We start from the raw sequence: 23,190 nt of genomic DNA, 5'->3' as shown, positions 1-23,190 counted from the left end.
TTCTGCTGAAAGGAAAACCAGTAGCATCTAGCTACTTTTTTATCCCCATGTCTCTTTTGGCTTTCATTAAAGAGAGCAGTTTTGAGCTTTGAAAGACTCTGGAGACACACAAGTCATGTTTCAGAGTGTTTGTAATCTTCAAATAAATGCCAGATCAGTGAAATAAACCCCAGGTAATCCCAAGGAGAGAGTGCTGTCAGGTCTGAACTGGCATGTGCATACCCCCACCTGTATGGAAGGGAAAAACCTGCTGCTTGGATAAAGTTGTCTTGGACAGGATTTGGCCAGATGGAGCTTATTCCTGTGACTAAAGAAGAAATAATATCTCTTAAGTTTCATGATGGTTTCTGCATTCTCTCTTATTTTCAATGAAATCTATGAATTTCCAGCGATTTGTGTTGCGAGGTGTTTCCAAAGGCAAACTGGTTCTCTTTCCAGCTGAGCCTGCAGGCAAGGCAGACTTGAGCAATATGCTCTAAGAAAAAGTGTGAATTTTCTCATATGTTTCAGTGAGCGTTAATGGGAAGACTAATTAGGACAACTTGAAGCCAAAATTACTGTGTTTCTCTTTGAGACAAATTATTGGAGACATCCATTAGCTGTACTTGGATATAAGTGGCATTCCAAGTTCAAATCTGCTTGAAGAGTTTACTACTGAAAGTGAAGAAGTTTAACTTAAGTAAAAATTAATTATTTTAAAATTAAATTTAGAAGAAGGAAAAAAAATTTACCACATATTAATAAATCTCTAATGCATGAAGGAGATAATGTATTTCTAATTATTATTTGTCTTAATTTCCGTTTTAAAACCATGTATGTCTAACATTAAGTCAGTATTTTAGATGGAAAATGCTATATTAAATACTATTATATATTTTTTACTATTTTAAGTTTTACAGATACATATATACAGGATTTCTTTCACCTTTCTCTTGCATGTAGTATTTCTACTCCTAGAAATCTGTATAGCCTAAAACATAGGTCAGTTCTTTTTGAACCCTAATACACTCTTATTTTCTTTGGATATGAAAAGGCCTGGGACAGCTGCCTTTGCTGAACTGACTTTGGGCCGTGTCAGATTCAGCTTCTGGGTAAGAGTCAGCACAAAGGTTAGTTGTCTTGGATGTTACAAGGCCAGCAGCCTCAAGCTGAGGAGTTACCTGTACAAGAGGCAAGGCATTTCTTTCTTCTGTGTATTTCCATCCCTGCTTTCCCTGAGGGTCTTTTCCTGAAGAAAAATATTGAAAGAAAAGTAACGAGAAAGAAGGGCCAAGAAATGCTGCAAATGCAAACAATTGGTCACCACCAGCTGTCTGTTCCCTGAGTGGCAGCCCCCCAAACCAGCCTTCCCCAAGTTTTATTGCTTAGCATGGTTCCATAGAATACAGAATATCCATTTGTTCAGCTGAGGTCAGCTCTTCCAGCTCCCTGTGTACCAGCAGCCTCTTCATTGGTGGGTGAGAAGCAGGAAAGGCCTTGATTGTGTGTAAGGAGTGCTTAGCAGGCACTAAAATATCTTTAAATCACCAACACTGTCTCCAGAACAAATCCAAAACATAGCCCCATACCAGGTACTGTAGAGGAAATTAACTCTTTCCCAGCCAAACACAGCCCAGGAAGCATATTTGGAAATTGGTGAGATCCAGAATGGATAACTCTGTCCAAGTGGCCATTATTAAACTGGCTTGTCTACAGCACTGCCATTTTACCAAATGCATTTATTGAATTGTTCTGCCTTCAAAAACTGAGAAGAGGGGTGATGGAAGGAGAATGGGTCTTGGGGCTCCTGAGCACCTGTAGTGTTGATATAGAAGCTCCTTTGTATGTGTGGAGTGGGGGAGAAATCCATCCTGCCACCTTAAAGCTGGCAATGGTTTCTTTGGCTCACAGGCTGAGAATTCTATCTGAAGCTTCTGTTGCCAATGCTTAGTGAGCTTTTATTTTTGTTATCATGACACCTGAGCAAAATAAACTTGAAAATCTCACACTTTAATTAGTTTCTATTCTCATGGTTTAGAATGATCTAGAAGGCTCTATTTTGTCAAGAAATCTCTTTCCTTCTATTTTTGCTTTTCACCTTGAATTTGAAATTTTGTCCTATCTGAACTAGTGTTAGTGAGCTCTATGTTGCACTTACTTACATGATAAATTTCTCTTCACAGATCATTCAACTTCAAGTGGTACATCATCATTTAAGCCCAGCCGATCACTGGTTTCTATTCCCACTGCCCATGTGATGCTGTCTGGTGCCAGCTCTTCACTTTCCAAACACAGGGAAGCTTTCAAGTCTGATGGCTCAAAATGGAGTACAAGCTTTGTACGGTCAGGAGGAGGCAGAAATCAGGGAGCCCTGGACAATTCTCTTGACATGAAAGATGCAAGACCTGTAAGAAAATGGTCCTCCTTGTCTAAACTCAGCTCACCAAATAATTTCAGCCAAGATGGAAGTAGTCATTCGGTGGAATACAGGGCTGGTACAGACAAAGCTGTGCCACCTCAATTAAGGACAAATGGGCCAAGTTGTTTGCATGACAGCATGGAGTTGCTAAAGATTGAGGACAAAGAAATGGGAAAAAAACGATCTTCTCTACTGGACTGCAAGTACAAATTTGAAACGTGCAGCAAAGACGACTTTGTTTCGGATTCCCCAAGTAGGAGACACGCCTTAGACCTGACCTACAGTGCCTTACCTGAAAGCAAACCTGCGGCAGGCGGCTGCGAGGCTTTCGGGCAGAGATACGCGACCCTGGGGCAGCAGGCTGTGAGCGGCGCTCCCATACAGCCGGCCGTGCGGACTCAGATGTGGCTCAAGGAGCAGCTGCGGGCAAATCCCCTGGACTGCAGGCCTGCCGAGGAGCCCTACGGTGTGCCTGCATGGCACATGCAGCCGCTTGAAGACTTCAGAGCAGCAGGCGACCAGCCCATGCAGGTAAGGACAGAGCTTGGTGTTTGCTGCCATCATGTGGCATCCTGGGTTATACCTGAGGAGTAACTGGCAGTTTTTAATGAAACAGGAAAAGGAACAGGTCCTCCTAAACCAGCTGATGGTATTTTTAAGCTTTGGTTGGGGCTGTTGCTGCATGTTTCTCAGTATTAGTTGTTTGTTGGGTTTTCTTTTATTTCTACTGCCTGCTTACAGTTTACTCTGATTCATTGCGCCTGTCTGCATGGCACCAACGTCTTCATGTGAAGCTGGGCACAGGAAGAGGTTCATCAAGTAGCCTTTTTAGCAATTGTAGAGTAACTGTATAGTGGGGGAAACGTGAAGGTATTTTTATCAGAAAGGGATTACAGAGGCTGCATTTATGCATTCAGCAAAATAAGAATGACTTGTGTCGTGCAAGGGTGAACGAAAATTCAATCTCTTTATGCCCAGCACTTAAAAACAGAATTCAGTTTGGTATTACTGCTTATTTTTGAACTAATAAAAATCAACTAACAGTAGCCAACAAATCTGGTTTATTTAAATAAGTATGTGTGGTTGATGCATCATGCTTGAAATATTTCTATATCAAGATTATCAAGCACATGGTTTTAAGATATAGGCAACCCTTTCTAACATTGCAATTCACAGTCTTTGTTTCCAGCTCTTCCCCTAATGGGGAAGTACAGTTTGTGAAGGAAGGCAGTATTTAAAATCTACATGTTCATGTTTACCTGTGTAGTAAGTTTGGCTTGGCTTGACAAAAAAATCCCAGTTTATAATATATTAAATTTCTCTGAAAGGCATTTTAGGGTTAGACTAGGATATTAGCTCAACAGAGATAATCTAGCAGTATGTTCAGATTTCCTGTTTTCTTCAGCCTGAAGTACACAAATGTAATTTAGAAAGAGTTGTGCTCAAGTGTTGTTGCTCCTTTTGTTGTATATTGATGGAAAGAATAACAAGTTTAGAGATTGTTAACATCCAGTTTTGCTCTTAATGGTGTCTAATTTTGGTTTTTGGTGGTGTTTTGAGGTTTTTAAGGGAATGCGTTTTTTTTTCTTTTTTAGCTGAAGAAAATTGAAGCCAACTAATATGGCCAAACTAATAGTAGTCTCTAAGGGTTTGTCTAAAAACCTGACACTGTTACAGCTAGCCACCCTTTATTGCTGCAGAAGCCCTCACCTTTCTCTAAGCACTTCAAAGATTCTGATGCTGATCAATTCCCCAGGTAGGGAGCAGAGGCTGATGGGGTCCTCTCAGAAGTGACAGAGATGGGCTCAGTGCTGAGGCTGGGTCCAGGGCACTGCTAGCTGGACTCGGACAGGTGGCACCTGCTGGTGGCATTGAGCAGCACACAGAGGGTTTGGGAACCAGCAGCAGGGAGCTTGGTCTATCCATTTATTCAAGTCTTCCCAAACACCTGAGATGTGTAGCTGGCTGCAGCCACCAGTGGTGCTGTCTGTGAGATTTGTGATCAGGTTACTGTTCCTGGATTTAAATATACTGAACGACATAATGTTAAGGGTTGGAAGGGGCCTTAAAGATCATTTAATTCCACCCTCCTCTGCCATGGACAGGGACACCTCCCACTAGACCAGGTGGCTCAAGGCCTTATCCAGCCTAGTCTTGGACTGCAGCATCCACTGCCAGGGCTGGGGCATCCACAACTTCCCTGAGCAATCCGTTTCTGTGTCTTACCACCCTCACAGCAAAGAATTTCTTCCTAATATTCAGCCTTAAATTTCCCCTGTTTCAGTTTCCACCCATTACTCCATATCCTCTCACTGCAGTTCCTGTGAAGGAGCTCCATCAGGCCCCCTTCAGATACTGCGTGGTTGCTACGAGATTTCCACTCAACCTTCTCTTCTCCAGGCTGAGCAGCCCCACCTTCCTCAGCCTGTTTTCATAGGGGAAGTGCTCCAGTCCTCTTCCCAGTTTTGTGGCCTCCTTTGGACTTGCTCCAACAATTCCACATTCTTCTTTATGCTGGGGATACCAGACCTGTATGCAGTACTCCAGATGGTGTATCACTAGTTTTGTATACTTATTTACTTCATTAGGCATTGGTCTCTTCATTGTCCTATATGTGCCTTTAAAGGCACTTTGTTTAGGGTGGGTGTTTTAGAAATTTATTTTTGTTTAGATCAAAGGAACTCCCAGCTCTTGTCCTTCAGGTCTCAGAAGTGTTTTCTCCCACTGATCATGTTTAAGTACATAGGAAGGCAAAGTTAAGTGTTTGAAACAGATGAAGCCCTGTATGTGATATTTCAGTTATTCGAAGGCTTTCATCCATGCCAGCATTGCTACCAAGCTGTATTTGGAGGACAGAGCCAGCAGGGGGAACACAAGCATTATTTGTCATTGGCTTCAGTTCACAAACAGTGCTGCACCTTTCCAGGTTTTTGAGATTTGACATTTTGCCTAAAACTGGATTGTTTTGTTTTGTTTTTGTGAGTGTTTGTTTGTTTGGTTGATTTTTTTGTTTTGATTTTTTTTTCAACTGTAACTTCTACATCTCTGTGGAGAAAGTTCCTTATGCCCTTAGCAAGTGCTTCCATTGGCATGATCTGGAGTCATATTGCTGGGCCTCAAAATGGGATCTGTTCTACGTCCTCAAGTGAGATGTGGTTGTGAAGTAGGACCCAGTGAAGGTTAAAGTGTGTGCAAGAGCAATGAGCTTTTGGGCTCTTAGAGGCATCCCCTGCTGTCCCTCCCTGCCCTCCTGTCCTTCTGACAGAGGTTACACCTGTAAGGAGGAGAGATGCCAGAAGCAATGAAAAAATGAGAATGATTCTTCCTGTCTTGACACCTGTTTTTTAAAGAAACCTCAGCATCATTCTGCTGTGGTCTTTTTTTAGAGATCACTGGTATTTTATTATTTCTGAGAAACCAAGATAACTGCAATCTCAAGTGAAATATGTATCTAAGAGATAGAGTAGAAGGCATAAGAGGAAGCTGATGATTTATAAAAAGGGCAAAACCCACAGCTCTATGTATTTTTTTAATTATTCTTTTCCTTTGAGGATTACTTTTGCTTTTTTGTTTTAATATGTATATATCCTGATGGAAATGTAGTGGTTTTTCTAGGACTGAAAAAAAATCAGTTTATCATTATTTTTCTTTAAAACTACTATTGCCATGAACAGAGGATACAACAAACTTTACTTCTAACTGTTAATCTAGGGCAGCTTTGTGCATCTGTTAGATAGCTGTACTCTGTAGCCTCCCCCTCTTCCAGACTATCACTAATGAAGTAAGAATAGACAGCAGCAATTTTCTGAGTTGATTTTGAGGACTGATGGTCCAGGAACAGCTTAATAATACAAAGTACAAATAAGTTTTTATGTCCTCACAGACTAGTATAGACAGTTGAAAATGCTAATTCAGAATTAATTTTTGTAAAATCAGAGAAGCTTTCTATTTGTTTACTCTAAAGACTAATGGAAAGTATAATGTAACACCCCTCAAAAGCTGTTCCAAGGTTAATTACTTTCAAGCTTAAGATTCTCTGCTTGCTTAGTAGTCTGAAGTTGACTGAACTCAGTGGTATTTCTTATGCTTTGCCCCCCAAATTATAATGCCTATCATGGGGCTTTTCCATTCCAATTGTAAACCATGGATTGTAAAGTAAAATTTCCTGTGCATTATAAGGGAAGCTCAGAGTGTTGAGTAGAAGGCCTACAGCTGTATTGTGATTGTCCTTCGGGATGTGGTCAGGTTTGCAACTGCAGAAAATGTGCTGTGGAACAGCAGAATGCCTCTTAGAGAAGGTGCATCCTTCAGCTGTGGGTGTGATGTTTGTACATTTCAGAAATAAATCTCCAAGGAGAACCTGCTGTATGGTTATTGTGTAACATTGCAGAGTTGCATATGAAAATTGATTTCCTTAGCTAATGTGAGTTATTTAAGGTATGCTTTTTGAAAATAAACATTCTCCTAGGAGCACATTTTAAAAGTTCTTCAGTGTATGGAGTTCAGTTTATGCACTGAAACAAAGAAATATTGCTTTAATGAAAAGAGTTTCCATGCAGAATTTATATTTCGCCATATACTTGTTTAATTGTTTTCAATATACAGCTGATCTTTGAATAATGAAATGTGTGATAAGGCCTGTATTAAGAGAAAAAAACTGCTTATAATACACAACATTTCCCATGTACTGAACTTGGAGGCCATAAAATCTAAATTAAAAAGCTCTATGTTTTCAAGCAATGGCATTTCAAAAATTTCAAGCAAAAACAATTAAAGTCTGATCCTATTATATATCCTATTATCTGAATGCATGTAGGTACATGCTGTGTGCTAGTCCAAAAATTAGATTTAAAATGAAAGCATGCCTTTAAAATTGTTGGAGATCATATAATAAGAAGGAGAGCTTCATAAGATTGCTTATCTACATATTAACTTTGTCTGGTGTTGCAAGTATCACAGTATGAATCTCTTTATTCCAGTGTACGGAGCATCTGTATGATTTCTGCATGGTGTGCTAAATTGTGTCAGAATATTGCAGAGATAATAGATGGAAATTACTTAAGTGCATCTTTTCCCTTTAATGTACCAGGTTTAGTGAGGCTTTTTAATGAGGAAAACACTGGATTGATCATACCATGTATATAAAAATTGCTGGAAATTAAGTTTTAATGCAGTGAGAAGTTTAGAGTTATTAGAACAATTTTTGTTGCAAAGCAGACAAGGAAGAAAGTAAATTGCATGCATATCTAAAAATTGGTAAACAAAGCTGTAAAATTTTAATTGAAAGAAAAGTCATAACATTCGTCAGATAGCGTTGTTGCCACATAGAATTTTATTCTTAAATGTCAACTCAAGGCTAGGGTTTTTTACAATCCTCTCAGATCAGAAAATTAAAATTATTAATATCAATATTTTCCTATATCACATTTTGATGAAACCATACTTTTCAGGAACAGAAAACTTTTCAACATGAGGGATTTTCACTTTTAGCTAGCAGAGTGAACTCCTTTGCTGGGAGCCATAACTAAGCTTTTGATGGTCTGTTCCTTTTGCTGTGAAGTTGGTAGCCCAGCACATGGGATCCCATTCATTGTAAGGTGCTTGTAGGTTCAGTCTGGAGTGCAGCAAATGATCGGAAACCAAACTTGGACGGTGCTTGATTGCAAAAAAAGCCTTGGCACTGGTTAGCTCATCAGTTTGCCAGCTTTATATGTCATCTCTGGAAAATGCTTCCGTTTCAGTAGTGCATTTCAGCATTTGCTGAGGATTCTGTCATGTTCATTGCTGCCTGAGAGGAGGCTACTGGGATTGCGTCTGGGGATTGTTTCTCCATGCTCTGACAGCAAAGTTTCTCACAGACTTCCTTGGTATGCAATTTTTGATCTGGAAATACATGCTCGTTGGTGGCAGTAGGCTCATCTTCCTCAATTTATTAAAAAGGAATAGGTGACTTCATTGTTTTGTCAGGGCCAGCTGGTGTCACAGTGGTTTCCCTAAGATAGGGAAACTTCTGAATATAGAGAAGGTCATATAAACAATAAACTTTGAGTAGTCCCAGGCAGTGAATAACCATTTTGTTGGGACAACTGTTCTTATTCTGCTTTGGGCTAGAGTGGGTTTCCTGTTTGTTACTGTGGTTTTGCTGTGCTTTGAACCATATATGTCAAGCATCGACAGGAATTCTCCTAAGTAATACAAAACTATGTAACCATTACCACATATATCTCTGGTATATAAATTTACATATTTTTTGAAAGCAGAATATTTCAAGATTATAAAAATAAATGATTGCTTTTTGTGATGTAGCTGTGCAAAGTTTTTTGGTTTAAATGCAAACAGATTGGAATTCATACTTCTGTAACTATCAACTTCAAAAAATTGTGGGTATGTAGTTTGCAGAAGCCATTTCAAGTGGTTATTGCACATATTTCAGAGCAGGTGAGAAAAAAGCTTTTGTTTTAACTATCTGTGCTGCTTGAGGCCATTGTGCTGGTTTGGCTGGGGCAGAGGCAATTTCCTTCATCATAGCTACACTTTGGACTTATACCAGTCCATAGTCCCATGCTAACTACTATATCATGAACAAAATTAACTTTATTCCAGATAAAATCAGCACACTAATGCTCTGTAAGCTTTGGAGCAGGTTGCATAGAGTGGAATGTGGATACTTACTAATGGCAGGACTTCCTTGAGCTTTCAGGTTTGCTGGGCATGCTGCCTTTTCCTGTGAAAAGTCTGTTCATAGATCCAGTTTAGATGAGTCTCCTGCAGATAACTGAATAACAATAGTGATCATATGGCAGTTCTGGGCATGAACATGAATAGATCAGCTCTGTAATACACTCAGCACTCAGCAGTATATATGTGTTCAATCAGGGATGTGCTGTTGGCAGTAGGAAGCTGGAGCCTCCCCCATCCATAAAACAACATCTGCCTCTTATGCATGTGTGTTAATATGCATATCTATGGCAATAAATTTACTGTACAATATCTATTTTTTGGTTTACACATGGTGATTTTTGTGGTTGGTTCCTGTGTTTCACTTGGGAAAGTGAGATGCTAAGAGAAAGTTGTTTGGCTCCAATGTGATGTACAAAAATCTGCTTCTGGTCCCCTCCTTTCTCAGCACTTCTCATGTTTTTAGCTCTGCCTTCTGGAAAATCATTCCAACAGAAGTGTGCTCTTGTTGGTCACTCTCCTTCCCAGGAGCCTGTGGGAAAAGTACATCACTGTGTAAGGAGCCATAAAAGAGGGTCCTGTAAGGAGTTTTTGCTGCATGCCTAGAGGTGAGGACAGGCTATGGACTGGTGATGGCACTGGCAAGTAACAAGTGCTCTGTCAAATACGGCTGCAGGGCTCCCACACTGATCACCTTGACCTGTGCATAAGTGGTAAATCCTCTCTGTGTATGTGCTGGTGCTGAGGGTCTCCTGGCCAGAGTTATGATAACCCTGGGTAATGGCCCTTTGTTTTTCAGTTGTTTTATCAGGTGCTTCTTTTGATATGCTGGTTAACATAAGGCTTCTGGCTTTTGAGGTGTTGCAGTGAACCACAGGTGGTCAAAAAAAGGTCTAGTTTTCATATTTGATCTTCACTTATCCCCATCTCTGCTACTGCAAGCTGCTTTTCAGGGATATCTTTGTTTCCATTTACAGCATCTGTGCTTTTCTCTCCACAGGTAATTTGATGTGTACTGTCAACTCAAAGCTGGCATTTTGGTTTGCCTTCTTGCTGTCATTTCCCATTAAGTATATGTTCTACAGAAATCCCATTTTAAAAATTTGATTTCTACTGTCCCCTTTTTGCAGAAATTATGTTCCTTGAATGCTGCAAATAATTTGTAGATCTTTAAATAACAACCAGCTGTAGCAATGAGAAGCTACTGTATCTGCCGATGCATTCCTGGGTTTCTTCGGGTTCTCAGTGAGGCTGTAGGTGCTTTCTTTACTCAGTGGCAGATGCACAGCTTGTGCACAGCTCTTAGGATTGCTTTCTGATAAATTTGGGGTGTGAACACATTCTCTGTAACTCTCAGATACTTCAGCCTCTGCAGACTTCACATACTTATATTCAGGTAGTCTAAAGTGTCTGCATTATCATTGCAAAACCCACAGGATGAAATCTGAGAAGGAAACAGAGCCTTGCAGAGGTTCACATCAGCTTCACAAGGATAAATGCAAGCACTAGGACCAAGACAATGAGCAGAAAGTTAAGTAGCAGATTCAGACCCCTGTTGTTGGCAAGATCCATAATGTGCATCAGTCTGCCCTCTCGTGCCTGCAGCAGACTCTTAATTGTAGTTTAGGGCTGCTCCTTCATTAGTAAGCTGTGTAGGTGCACATGAATTTCCTTGTGTCCATGGCTCTTCCCTTGGTTTTTAGTTTCTGCCAATTAAGAAGAAAATGGTATGCTTAAAATAGCTAGTTGTTCAGTTTTTTTTCTGGAAAAGTATTCTGGATGCTCCTGCAAGCCTTTTTTCTCAAATACCTTAAAAATAAAACTAAATAAAATTAAGGTTAATGATAACTTTCATTCCAGTACTTTTCTGAAAAACTAATAATTGGAGGAAGGACTTGAATTTTCTCGCAGAGTTTGGCACTTCACTGACTTTATCAATGTGTATGGTACTTTCCAGGCCCATCAAATTTTCAGAAGAATAAATGTTCTCAAGACTTGGTCTCTTTCAGCAACAGACTGTTGAAAATTTGCTTCTAAAATACCTCTATTGGTGAAACACCCCTCTGCTTTCTTATCTGGGCAAAATGTCTGTCTGTTAATAGAAGTATTTCCTACCCTTCTAGGGTTTGGCATTGTGCACTGCAGCCGTGTTTAGCTGGCAATGTGCTTTCTAAGGCCCACTGCAGTCTTGCAAATGCCTTACCAAGAATCTGGATTGAGCTGGCAGAGGATGTGTCCTTAGTGCTTTTAATAGCACATATGCAATTACTTATTTTAAGGTAGCATTAATAACTTAACAATTGGGGTCTATTTATATAAATATATATACATGAGTGAAAGGAATATATAAACCCACTTAACCCTAATACTGACAACAGTTGCCAAAACTTGCTTTTAATAATCAGCTACATTTTTAGGGAAGATCACAAGAGGGCAGTATTTTATAGTTTTACATCTTATACAAAGGTGTAACTTCTGGTATAATTTTGCCTTTAAAGAAAGAAAAAGCTTATAAAGCAATCAATTAAATATTACTACAGTAAATACAGGGCCTGTGTTAATTAATTTAAATTATCAGGGTTCTTACTGAGGGTAGCATTAGTTCTTAAAAGAATCCTTATAAATATGTTCTGGGTTTTGGTTTGTTAATTTCTTCTTTTTTCCCCCCACTTTTTATCATGGAGGTCAAAGCTAAAAGGATTACATTTGTTGTTAAATAACACATCTCTGGATCTTGCAGGATTTTACACAAAAAATTTCCAATTGTATTCTCCTAGGCACTATTCATTAATAGCCATACAAATACAGGTATCTGGTCTGTAACCTATAGTGTGTTTATATGCTTTCAAACACTCTTTAAATGAATGGGTTCAATTACTCTGCTCTAATTTTGGCAGAGAGGATATAAGTAAAGTATGTTTCAGGATACATTAAAAAGTGTGACCATTTTTTATTATTATTGTTCTGTCTGTATCCCAGAATGGATAAGGCTGGAGAGGACTACCATCTTCCTGCTCAAGCAGGATCATCCTAGAGCACATGGCACAGGATTGTGTCCAGGGGGTGTCTGAAAAACTCCCATGAGGGAGACTCCACAGCCTCTCTGGGCAACCTGTTCCAGTGCACAGTCTCCCACGCTGAAGTTCTTCCTCACATTCACATGGAACTTTCTGTCCATCAGTTTCTGTCCATTGCCTCTTGTCCTGCTGGTTGGCAGCACCCAGCAGAGCCTGGCTCCACGCTCTTGGCACCCCCTTCAGACAGACATTGATAAGGTCCCCTACCTCAGTCACTTCTGGAGGTTGAGTGGGCCCAGCTCCCTCAGGCTTTGCTCTTAACAGAAGTACTCCTCCAGTGCCCTAATGATCTTTGCCATCCTCTGCTGGACCTGCTGCAGGAGCTCCATGTCTGTGTTGTACTGAGGAGCCCAGAACTGGGCATGGCACTCCAACCTCACTAGGGTGGAGTAGAGGGGCAGGATCATTTCCCTTGGCCTGCTGGGAATCCTCTTCCTAATGCATGCCAGGATACCACTGGCCTAGTTATACCATTGGCCATTGGTGTAATTGTAGCAAAACTTACATAAAAATTTTTGTGCAGAGGGGTGACAAGCATTTTGTGCATGTCGTGTGAATAATTTTGTTTAAGGCTGTTTTATTCTTGTCTGTCCAATGAGTGATTCAGTTCTTATAGGAAGGGAAGTTGTTGCTAAATTGATGTAGAACAGTTATTAAAGAAATGCAAGTATCTGATGCTTTCTAAAACACCTTCTGACTAGTCTTGGTCAGAGCAAAGTTTCAATTTTTAAATGGGTCATGTTTTCACATAGAGAATAATATCAACTATTCAATTATTAAATCAATTGTATCATTTTTTGCTGAGGAGCTGGCTGAGGAAACACATCTTTAAAACCAACTGAACCAATTCCTGATTCAGCTCCTTCCCGGTATAAAATTGTCATGGAAGTTGGTAATTTTTTTTTGGAGGAAGAGTAATATCAGATTGTTGCCTGTTTAGCTGTCTTTATTCACTACTGGTATGTAAAATGACCTTAGGAAAAAGATTTAGGCTTGGGTGGAGTGGAGCAGAGAACTAAAAACATAATCCAAGTTATGTGCTGTACATGTTTGCTATTTTTATTATGACACATAAAAGTGCTAAACTTTTTGATTGCATTTGCAGAAAATTATTTAGGAATAGTTACAAGCTCTAGCTACATGTAAGTGACCTGCACATTGCAAAATAGTCAAGATTACTTCTGAAAACCAAAGCAGAGTAAATAGGGATTTAGAGAATTAGAAAGCTGTGTGATAACTAGTTTCTTTTCACATAACTTTAATAAGTAAGTAATAGAATGGATAATTCTTTCTAAACAATTGGATATATTTTATGCATTAATATTTTTCAAGCAGTCCTTTTATTAAATACAGATACTGTAGCTATTATTTTCAAAACTTGAAAAGTCTACAAAGAAGATTGTATTATGTACAAATGAGGTTTTTTGAAATTTCTGGGTTCGGTTGACAGTTGGTGATATAGAGGATAGTAACAAATTTTTTGATCAACAGAAGTCTAAGACACCAATGAACCATACAATATATGCAATATATGTGCATTGCTGTAAAATAGCAGTACAGCTTCCTGTTCATTGATAACTTGGTTTTGTTCTTGTTTGGTTATTGTTTTAAAATAAGTTATGGATTTTCAGGTACATAAAAGGAAATTGGAGGGTTTGTTTTTATTGGGCTACATTTTTTAGCAATGCTTTACTCTGACTCCTTTAAATTATTGGCTTGTGAAACCTCTAACCCAAGCATGTCCTCAGAATGCAGTGCTGATGCTTTACTCTTAACACTTCTTTCTTCAGCAGGTTTTCAGTACTGTAAAACTGTCTATTTCCAGTTGAAGTCTCTTGAAACACATTCCAAAGCAAACTAAAGCTAGAAACTCTATCCATCACAAAAATACAGATTCGAAAAGAGAAGAAAAGCAAGAAGGATTAAAGGGGGAAGTATGCTTGCTAAAATCTCATGCATTTGTGAGAGTGGTCAGAATGCATGAAATGGACATTGAGATTTACACTGACAGTTCAAATCAGTGATGCTCATAATACTAACTTGCAAGTGTGGGGATGTGTTGCCAGTCTCACCAGTGCTCACCCTAATCCTCATACAAGCAGCTATCTTAATTTTTCTTCCTGTGGGTAACCTTACTTCAGAGTCTGGTCTCAACATACCTACTCACCAAATAGGAAATTCACCACTGGATTTGCTTGCATTCCATTGAATACAGAGTTTTTTCAAAGATTTCTTCCCTTCCTGCTCAGCTGTTTATTATCAACTTCTACTCATGAAATATTAAGTCTTAAAGGCAGAATACAAGACAAACTTGTTTTGATTTTTCTGTATTCATTAATAAGAATGTTTACATAGAATGGAATAGAAGAGTATCTCTTTTAAAAATGGATGTCTGTCTGACCTCTGTTGATTCTTAAGCTTTCTTTAAATTTGAAAAGTGCATCAAATTTCTGGGGATTTTGCTTAATACCAGCAACATGTAATAGGGTAATTAGGGTTGGAAGTCTTCTACTCAGTCTTGTTGCTCACAATTTCTGGAGCAGAAGTGTCATCTTTTATGTGTATAGCCCATGGTTTACATGTTGAAAAGATATTTGTGCAATGCTTTTCCTTCCTGTGCATAATTGTTTACAATGAGCTTTTTAATTTGTCATTTATTTTAGGAAAGCACTTTCGTGTTCTCTAGCAGGAATTTGCAGTTGAAGATGGGGATGTTACTTATATTTGTATGCATACATTTCAGTCACAACAGTAATGATGGCCTAGACTTCTTTGCCGCATCAGGTGTAAGGCACCTCATGTGACATTGGCAAGTTCCATGTTTTTTATAGTTTTAAACTAAGGAAATTACTACATAAATAAGAACAGTCCCTAATTAATTTGTCTGAAGGCAAATGTTAAGAACTCTGAGAATCCAAGTTGTGCCAGTTGTCATGTCAATCAAATTACTATGGAAAACAATATTTTTTATTTCAGTTATGGCAGTGTCAGTTTTTTTCTGCAAAACATAATGAAAAATCTTGCCAGATGTCACATATATAAGATCCCTTAAATAGAGAGAAAAACATATGAACTAGTTTTTTTCTTTCTGAGTTAGAAGAGATTTTTGGTTCGTTCTCATATTCCTTTATAAACCAGTAAAGCAATTTGAATGCCTTTAGCTGATAATGCAGAGATGCAGCACTTTGAACTAAGCAGAGCATAAATTTTCCCAGGATGTGTTGAGGGCTGTGTACCTGTAAGCTCTTCTTTGGGTAGGCATGGTCCAAATTTGGAACCCTTCCAAGGGCTTAAGGATTTTCAGAGAAACCTAAAAAGACTTAGGCCCCCAGAAAATGATTATGGTGTTTAGCTGACTAAAACTTTGAATTACCAGCTGCTGGCTGTTACTGATTGACCAGATAATCTGATTTACTGAGACTTTAACCCATGTAGGAGAGACATCTCTTGGTTGAGACGGACAAATTGAGTCACGCACAACTTGGTAACTACAGGCTCTAAACAGTGTTCTGCACAGAAAATGTGTTTTTAATACATGAGCAGGCAGTAAGATAGCAGAGCACTGGTTGGCACACTCTCTAGTCCAAGTGCTAGCCCCTGTCACATGAGGATCCTTGCACTGGGAGTTGGCACGTGTAGGTCTCTCTTCCCCCTGGGGTGACTTTCCTAGAGGACAGGGCAGAGACGTGCTGGAACTTCAGAGAAGCATCACTATGATACAGATCAGCAAGAGGCAAATTAGAATCAGGCAGAAATTCACAAAGAGCTCCTGGAGCCTTTGGCGTGCTTGTGGGTTGACCTCAATAGTTGAGGCTCTCCTCAGAGCGGAGCGGGTCATGTGTTGCACCTTCTCCATGGCAACAGGAAAGCAGAGGGCACAAATCAGAGGTTTTAGGAGTGCAGGAAAGAAGAGCAGTGGTCAGGAACAGTGCAAAGTGCCTAATATCTTCTCTTTGTTTTAGACAGCCTTTGCGGAGCTGGAAAGCGGGAAAGCAGAGAATTAGAAGTGCAGAAGTGTTTTTGAGTGTAAATAGAGATTGTAAAAGCAATCTGTTTATTTTAGACTTTTTAGAGCATTAAAACAAAGTTTTTAAGTTAAAACTGAATTTTAAAATGTTGGAGTTTTAATTTTAGATTTGTGTTGTGTTATGCTTCTCTTCCTGAAGACTACTGAGCACCTGCTTTTTAGCAGTGTTGACTAACTGTATTATGGAAATTGTGGATATCTGGGTTTTGCCCAGATTATTGCCTTAGATCCTAAGCTCTCTATCTCACACGGCCTCTGAAAAGGCTGTGGCTGATTGCCTTTCCACACACACCTCTCTGCTTTATTTGTTCAAGAACTTCTGAAGGCTTGATGATAAGAGTAGGGTCACAGACCTTTCGGCCAGATCTGGATAGTCCTCCTGGCTGGTACTGACAGGGCAGATAACCTGATTTACCAGTACCTTTTGCTGGAAGAGAGGAAAAAAATTCTTGTTGAAGTATTTCCATTCCAAGAAAAAGTTCTTGATGGTGGGCAATTAAAACCTAAAGCATCACTGCTGTAGGGAATTTTAGTAACATACTTCTCAACAGGCAAGACTGAGTAAAGACTAAATCTTATTTTATGCATGTTGGACAGTGTGTTACAAATGTGGGTGCAACGGCAGAGGACTGCTACAAGGAACAAAACAAAGCATTTACACAACTTGTTTTTTAAGTGAGTGTTACATTTAAAGTGCATTTTTCCTATTCAAAGTTGATTTTTCCTGTATTTTTAGTGGCAGATGGAAGACAGGGTATCAGTTGTTACAAAACTCTAAATAAGTAGTTGCAGCATAAAACCTTCCTGTAAAAACCTTCCATGGCAAGAAGCTGGCTTTGATATATGCTTGTTTAGCTCATGGTGAGTTAGATTCTGAATGTAGGTGCTGTCACAATGTGAAAACTTGGTTTTTAAAATAATGATGATGATCTGTCAAACTTTGTTCCTAAAGCTGCACTTACCCATAAACATTTTATGAATTAATATTGTGTTCATATATTTCACAGAAGGCCTCTCCTTGTCATCACTTCATTTTGTGTTTTCCTGGAAATAAGTGAAGTTATATATGCCACATAGAGGAGGACAATTGCTTAGACGTCTGCTGCCCCAATTACATGACGATCCTGACTGAATCAGAGATGCTTTGCCCATGAATTTGTCTTTATATGTGGCTAAAATGGAACAACCTTAAAAGGAAACGAAAGTGTCTTTCAGACTCTTCCTTTTTTAATCCTTTCATGTTGGGCTGTAGAGTGAAATGTTACTGTATGGACAGAATGCATGTGTTCTCAGTGGCAGTGTTGGTATTTAAGAGACTTTCAAAAGCAATCAAATTGCGGATGGTTATTCTAATACCCTTAGAGGACTCCATGGGATGACATCTCTTTCTCAAACTGAACTTCAAATTTTGTTATGATTTTTTGAGCTGTAGTTGATCTTAACTTTATTGCGGAAAAAAAACCATACACCAGAACATACTCTTGTAGTGACTACAGTTTTTCATCTTTGTTTGACTTTTTGCTGTACCTGTTTTCATCTATTTAAGCAGTTAAATGCTTGCCAAGTATATTCTGCTTAGATCTTTACTAGTCATGGTCTGTCCCAAGTGCAGTAAAAGCAAGACATGCAAAGGAATTCTAAAGTCTCTTGGCTGAATTCACATTCATTCTCTTAACCCAGTACAGGCTGGAGTGTGTTAGACTGTCTATCCTCTTGCAGACAAGTCCCAGTAGATGAACCACAAATGGATTTACATGGAGAGAGAGGAGTTTGTGTAACCAGGTTCTGTGACAGACACTGCTCAGAGAACAGCATTTCCTGTGGGTGACTTCATCACGGCATTTTATGTCATTTTTTCATTGTGAGGTGTGTGCAACTCTTGGTCTTTGGGCTGTGTGTGACCTGCTGCAGCAACATTTATCTTTTCTTTTTTTTTTTTTATTGGGACCCACTGATGATTGGAGCAGCATCAATGTGTACTTGTGCACACGCAGAATAAATGTAAAATCCATTTCATTAGAAGCTAATGCAACCCTACTGCATTAGGTGTAACTGCACTCATGCTGGCACCTGCACTGCAGTGTTGCTGCATGACTCAAAGGGCAACAAGGCCCTGGGGCTCTGAAGTGCTTCCATAAAAAGCAATATTATCTGGTTGGGCAGCACAGATGCAAGGCCAAAATAGATTTTTAGACGTGACCAGAAGGGGATACAAAACGATCTTAAAAAGTGGAAGGTAGCATAAGTTAAGATCTTTATACATCATACAGCTAGAAGACATTGTAGAGAAGGGATGAGGAGAGGACAAAATAGATTGAGTTTCTTGATTTAATAGTTTATGTGGTTTTGGAAGTTTTTGAAACATCTATGTGTTGTTTAACCTCCTGTGTGTGGAGCAAGTTTTCTTGTAAGCAGAGGAAGCCAATTCTGTGTCTGTATTTCAACAAGTTTGTCTTTACAAGTGCTCAGGTTCAACTAATAAACACATACCTTGCTTGTTAATCCTCCATGGCGCTGTCACCCACCTAAAGTGTGCAGAAAGAGAAACAGATTCAGTAACACAGCTGCATACAGGCTATCAAGGTCAAAATGGACAGCTTGGAAAATAATTACACAGAAACAAAGACTGGTCATTGTCACAAATAGTAACTGCTCTCTGCTGTTCAGTGCCTGGTGTTTTAGGCCAATATAAAGAAGAATTGGTCATGCAGACACCACTTCTTGAAACAAACGTGCAGCAAAAGGGCAAATTATATTGGATATTTTTTAGGAGTCACAAAGTGTGACTTGTGTGACAAGACTGAGCATCATACAAGAGGAGCAGTTGGCTGCATTGCTGTGCAGTTCTGTTTTATGAGTGCTGCTGTTAATGGATGTGCAAGGCTTGTCTTAGGCACAGAGTGAATCTGCAGAAGATGTCTGGTGGCTGACCCTCTATGTTACTATGTAGGGATCCCCTACACTCCATACTTCAGAATGAGTCACTGATCACAGTTATTGCTTCCCACTTCACTGACATGTGACTGTTTCCCTGATTTGTATTAGGTTATTTTTATCTTTGTTCCTGGGTGCCCTTCACAATGAGAGAGGGTATGTGACCAAAGTGAAAACTGTGGGCCATTCCTGGTGCAACTGCATTGACTCCTTTGAAGTCACACGGGATAAATTTGGCTCCCTTGGAAATGCCACAGCCTGTTTCCTGTCATACGTTCACTAAATGCAGCAGTGATATCAGTGGAATAGAAGAAGTTTGACTTACTTGAATTCTTGCAGTTCGGCATGACCAAGGGAAGCCCTGAGGGGCTGTTAAAGTTATGTTGCATAAGTCTATTGCATAGATTTTTAGAATGACATGACCCAAAATCCCAGTAATTCACTTCTATCCATTGGAAAAAAAAAAGTCTTACTAACCATGGACATAGTGATGGAAAAAGTACATAAAGTTATGTTGATTAAAGATTTAGGCACTGACTTGTTGCATATAATATAATTTTTCAGTCATATGGAGACAATATTGCCTTGGGATGGGGATAGAAGCAACAATTCAGCTTATAGTTTGAAAAGTGCTGGTAACAGGAAAAGCACACTCATTTTATCATTCTCTTTACCTTTTGTTTGTTTTGTACTGAAGTGTCATGCGTGTTTCAGAGAGCATAGGGGAAGACTCACATTTCAGATTATTATTTTTCCCCCTCTGACAAATTCATTGTTTCTACAGTCTTCCTTCTGAGTAGCTTTGATGTTTTTGGTGTTCTAAGACACAAGACCAACAGTGAGAGCCTCTACTTGTATTTCAAGTCCATGAGAATGTGAATGGTGTAGGTGACAAGAAATTATGCTGATGAATAGTTGAACACACCAGTCATTTTGGGTTTTGAAATTTATCTACATATCTTGTGGGTAACTGGGACTTACATGTTTGCTGGTCCATTAGAGTAGCCTGGGAGCCAGTGCTTTGGGCTAGTTTTTAAGTTGGTTAAATTCCCTGCAACTGCTGCAGGACCATGCAGTGGGATCTTGGACAGGTTCCTCAATTTTCATACTCATCAAAACATCCAGTTCCCCTCATCAAAACAAGACATAAAATAACTGTATACCGATTCCAATCCGTTGATGTGATCTGCCTTTTACTTACTAAATTTCTTTCAGGAAATTAAGTCCATGCTCTACTGCGTTCACTGATTATCTAACAATGAGTTTTAGCTATGGTGGTTCATAATGTCCCTTTAATAGGAAATAGTCTAAGTGCAAGTTGTATTAAAGTAAAAATTAAAATACATCTAGCATGTATAAAAGGTAGAAGTGGAAAGGGATGTTCCAAGTTTTGTTTTTAACCTTCTACATGTCAGGGAACAACGAAAAGGCATTGATTGAGAAGGATATAATAGATAAATTCAACTTCTGTGAAGTTACTTGATGCCAGGAAGGTCCTGTTTAGCCTTTTTTCAATCTTCAGAAAGTAAAAGCAATGTTCAGTTCTAAAGTGTCTTGTAGTTTTAGGGAACAGAACTTTACTTCCCTGTGGGATTTTTTATTTCTCCAGCTGGGGTACTTTTTTTATTCCTAAATCAAATTATTCTTAAAGCAAACAAAAAGTTGCTGGGGTAGTTCTGTACATGTATCCCATTTTTGTTTGCTGATGGTCTGAAAAAGCAGTGAAAATCACCTTTACACTACTAGTTACAAACTGATGATTTCAGTGAGTTTCCTGCTGGAAAGCACTATGGAGGCACTATATTCCTAACTTCCTCAAAGAATGAGAAATAAATGCAGCTTTTAAAAATAAAAATGTGGTAATACGTGAATCTGAATCTCTCTTAAATAACAATTGCGCTGTTGTCTTGACAAATGAGTAGCAAAAAAAAAAAAAAAAAAGGGCAGAAAATTGCCTGCTGTAAATTAAATGCCTAATTTCACATTGATTTGTAACACTTATCACCTGTCCTGTAGCACATGCCTCTGTCATGACTGTAGGTTGTTTCTCAGGGTTTGGATATCTGTGACGTGGGATGTTATAAGTGTGAAATTTTTAAATTTAATTTAACAGCTGAGCCACTATCTCATCTACATTAAATTACTGAACTCTAACCAGATAAAATGAGAGATGATGGGGCAGCTGACCTGCTGTAGCTATGGGATGCATTCCAGCTTCTACGGAAGAGCTGCCTATAGCAGTTAAGTGTTGGTGTGTATGTTCAATTTATGTGTGTATTTCTAAAGGTCTGCATATGCAATATTTGTGGTAGAAGAGAAGGATTCTCTGGGTGGTAGAATACACCTTAACTGCTCTCTTCACTTGAAAATACATTTTTTGTATAACTTCAGCCTTGAAAAAAATCTGCCTCAGATTCGTCTTGCTCTTTGTAGGCACTGGGAGGTCTGAAGTACTGCTTCTGCCTACTGAAAACAGCTTCTAGAGAACTCTGTACCAGATTGTTTGCCTCGGGAGTAACAGCATGTCCAGACATTTCTCTCACTTTAATATTCAAAAATGGCTCAAGGCTGCTGAGCACAAAACCAAGCACCTGGATCTATCTTTGCCTGATGCCTGCCAGTCACTAGGAAAAGGAATTAAGTGTATCTGTTCACTAAGAGGGAAAACACACCTCACAAAATTAAAAGTCTATATTAGGTTTGTCTCTTCCATAACCACATGTAGACATAAGTAGTAAGGTGTCAATTGATGAAAGGGGGGAACAAGATTGTAAGGAGCATAAGTACCTTAGAGACATGCATATTCAAGAATTGTATTTCTTTTTAAAATATTTGTATAAGTAAATATTGAATGTTCTCTATGTGACATGTTTCTCTGAGATGCACCTTATTTCACTGATTTTGAAGCTGGGATTGTATTGCATTGTACAACATGTCTGCACTTCCCTTAGAAATAAGAGGGTTCTTTTCTGCATTTGAAATTCAGTTCATGATGTTACAAATCCTAGCTGAATTATTTCTCAATTAGAAGCAATCTGGGGCAAGTGTTGTGTTAGTTACAATGAACATCAGGAGAAAATAAAATTTTAATGGATGTCAAAGCAAAAACACTACATGGATTCTGTAGCTTGAAATGTGCTTAGAGTAACATGGTATAATTTCTGTTCTAGTAGTGCTATAAATCACTTAAATTTTTAAATTAAGGGTAATTTTTCATCATACAGCAAAAAAGTTTTGCTCTCTTAATGTGTTAGATCAGAAACATGTTTTACAGAATTAATGGTGAAGGAGCTTCTTTACCCTTGCCGGTCTGTGAATAGGCAGCTTTGGGAAAAATAATGCCTCTACAAAACTTTGAGAGAATTATTCTCTTTGTAGATTTTGGATTAAAACCCAAGACCAAACAGATAAAAGAAAAAACAAGCAAAAGGTACTAAATTTAAAAGGAAAGGCAAAGGTGTGAGAAACATGATGACACCTTCTCACCTTCTTGTGCAATACCTGTACAAATCATATACCCAAGGACAGTTGGTGTCCTATGAACATATAGGAAATTATGTTGCCTTTACTGTTGCTGAAAGACTCCCCGCAGATCAGCATATCTTTGACTCAGAGCTATAATGCCTACATTTCCATGTTTTTGATAAACAGTGAAAACCAGCTGTTAATTTGAGTAGAGGAGGTTTTTTAGAAAAGTACAGTTACAGCATGCCTTCTTGCAAGATTTAAAAGATAACACAGAAGAGAGGTTCCTTACCCCTGGTGTGACTTGGTGAAGCACAGAGGAGCTTGCTCCGGGTTGTGGGACGTGCCTGCCGATCTCTGGCAACTTTTCCGAGTCTGTGACCAAGCTGTGGAAACAATTGAAGTAGGCTGAGGGGAAAAAATAACAAAAGTTTCAGAGGCAGGACTCTCAGTGTCACTCAGCAGCTCACAAGTTGATTGGTCCCATTTGCCTTCTGACACAGGCAGTGGCTGCTCTGAGCTTGTTCCCAGCAGAAATGTATTAACATGGGCAGCATGGGCAGCACCTTTCCTTTTGTGCAGGGACCTGTGTGCCAGGGAGACCACCTGCT

General features: G+C 39.1%; 2 protein-coding genes across 5 annotated transcripts in view; one reads left to right on the top strand and one right to left on the bottom strand.

Annotated features, from left to right (window-relative positions):
* CEP85L (centrosomal protein 85 like) overlaps positions 1–23,190 on the top strand; it is a 134,847-nt gene that overhangs the window by 68,111 nt on the left and 43,546 nt on the right. For both annotated transcript variants that reach the window (XM_064707953.1, XM_064707952.1), the window contains exon 3: positions 2,163–2,929. In XM_064707953.1, coding sequence (XP_064564023.1) covers positions 2,163–2,929 — 767 coding nt within the window. The remainder of the gene's footprint in view (positions 1–2,162; positions 2,930–23,190) is intronic.
* PLN (phospholamban) lies at positions 7,781–22,951 on the bottom strand. 3 transcript variants are annotated; one of them, XM_064707955.1, is made up of 4 exons: positions 22,872–22,951; positions 18,671–18,705; positions 16,534–16,607; positions 15,370–16,130 (listed from the first exon to the last, which is right to left on the bottom strand). In XM_064707955.1, exon 4 carries the CDS (start codon positions 16,007–16,009, stop codon positions 15,851–15,853), a length of 159 nt encoding a protein of 52 aa, XP_064564025.1. In that variant the 5' UTR covers positions 16,010–16,130; positions 16,534–16,607; positions 18,671–18,705; positions 22,872–22,951; the 3' UTR covers positions 15,370–15,850. The 3 variants fall into 3 exon arrangements, 2 of the variants coding, with proteins under 2 accessions (XP_064564025.1, XP_064564024.1); XR_010439533.1 differs by lacking the exons at positions 15,370–16,130; positions 16,534–16,607 and adding an exon at positions 7,781–10,782; XM_064707954.1 differs by lacking the exon at positions 16,534–16,607.

This window comes from Zonotrichia leucophrys, chromosome 3 (assembly GCF_028769735.1).
Source record: "Zonotrichia leucophrys gambelii isolate GWCS_2022_RI chromosome 3, RI_Zleu_2.0, whole genome shotgun sequence".
In the NCBI taxonomy this organism is placed as follows: domain Eukaryota; kingdom Metazoa; phylum Chordata; class Aves; order Passeriformes; family Passerellidae; genus Zonotrichia; species Zonotrichia leucophrys.
This window is presented reverse-complemented; position numbering and strand designations above follow the sequence as displayed.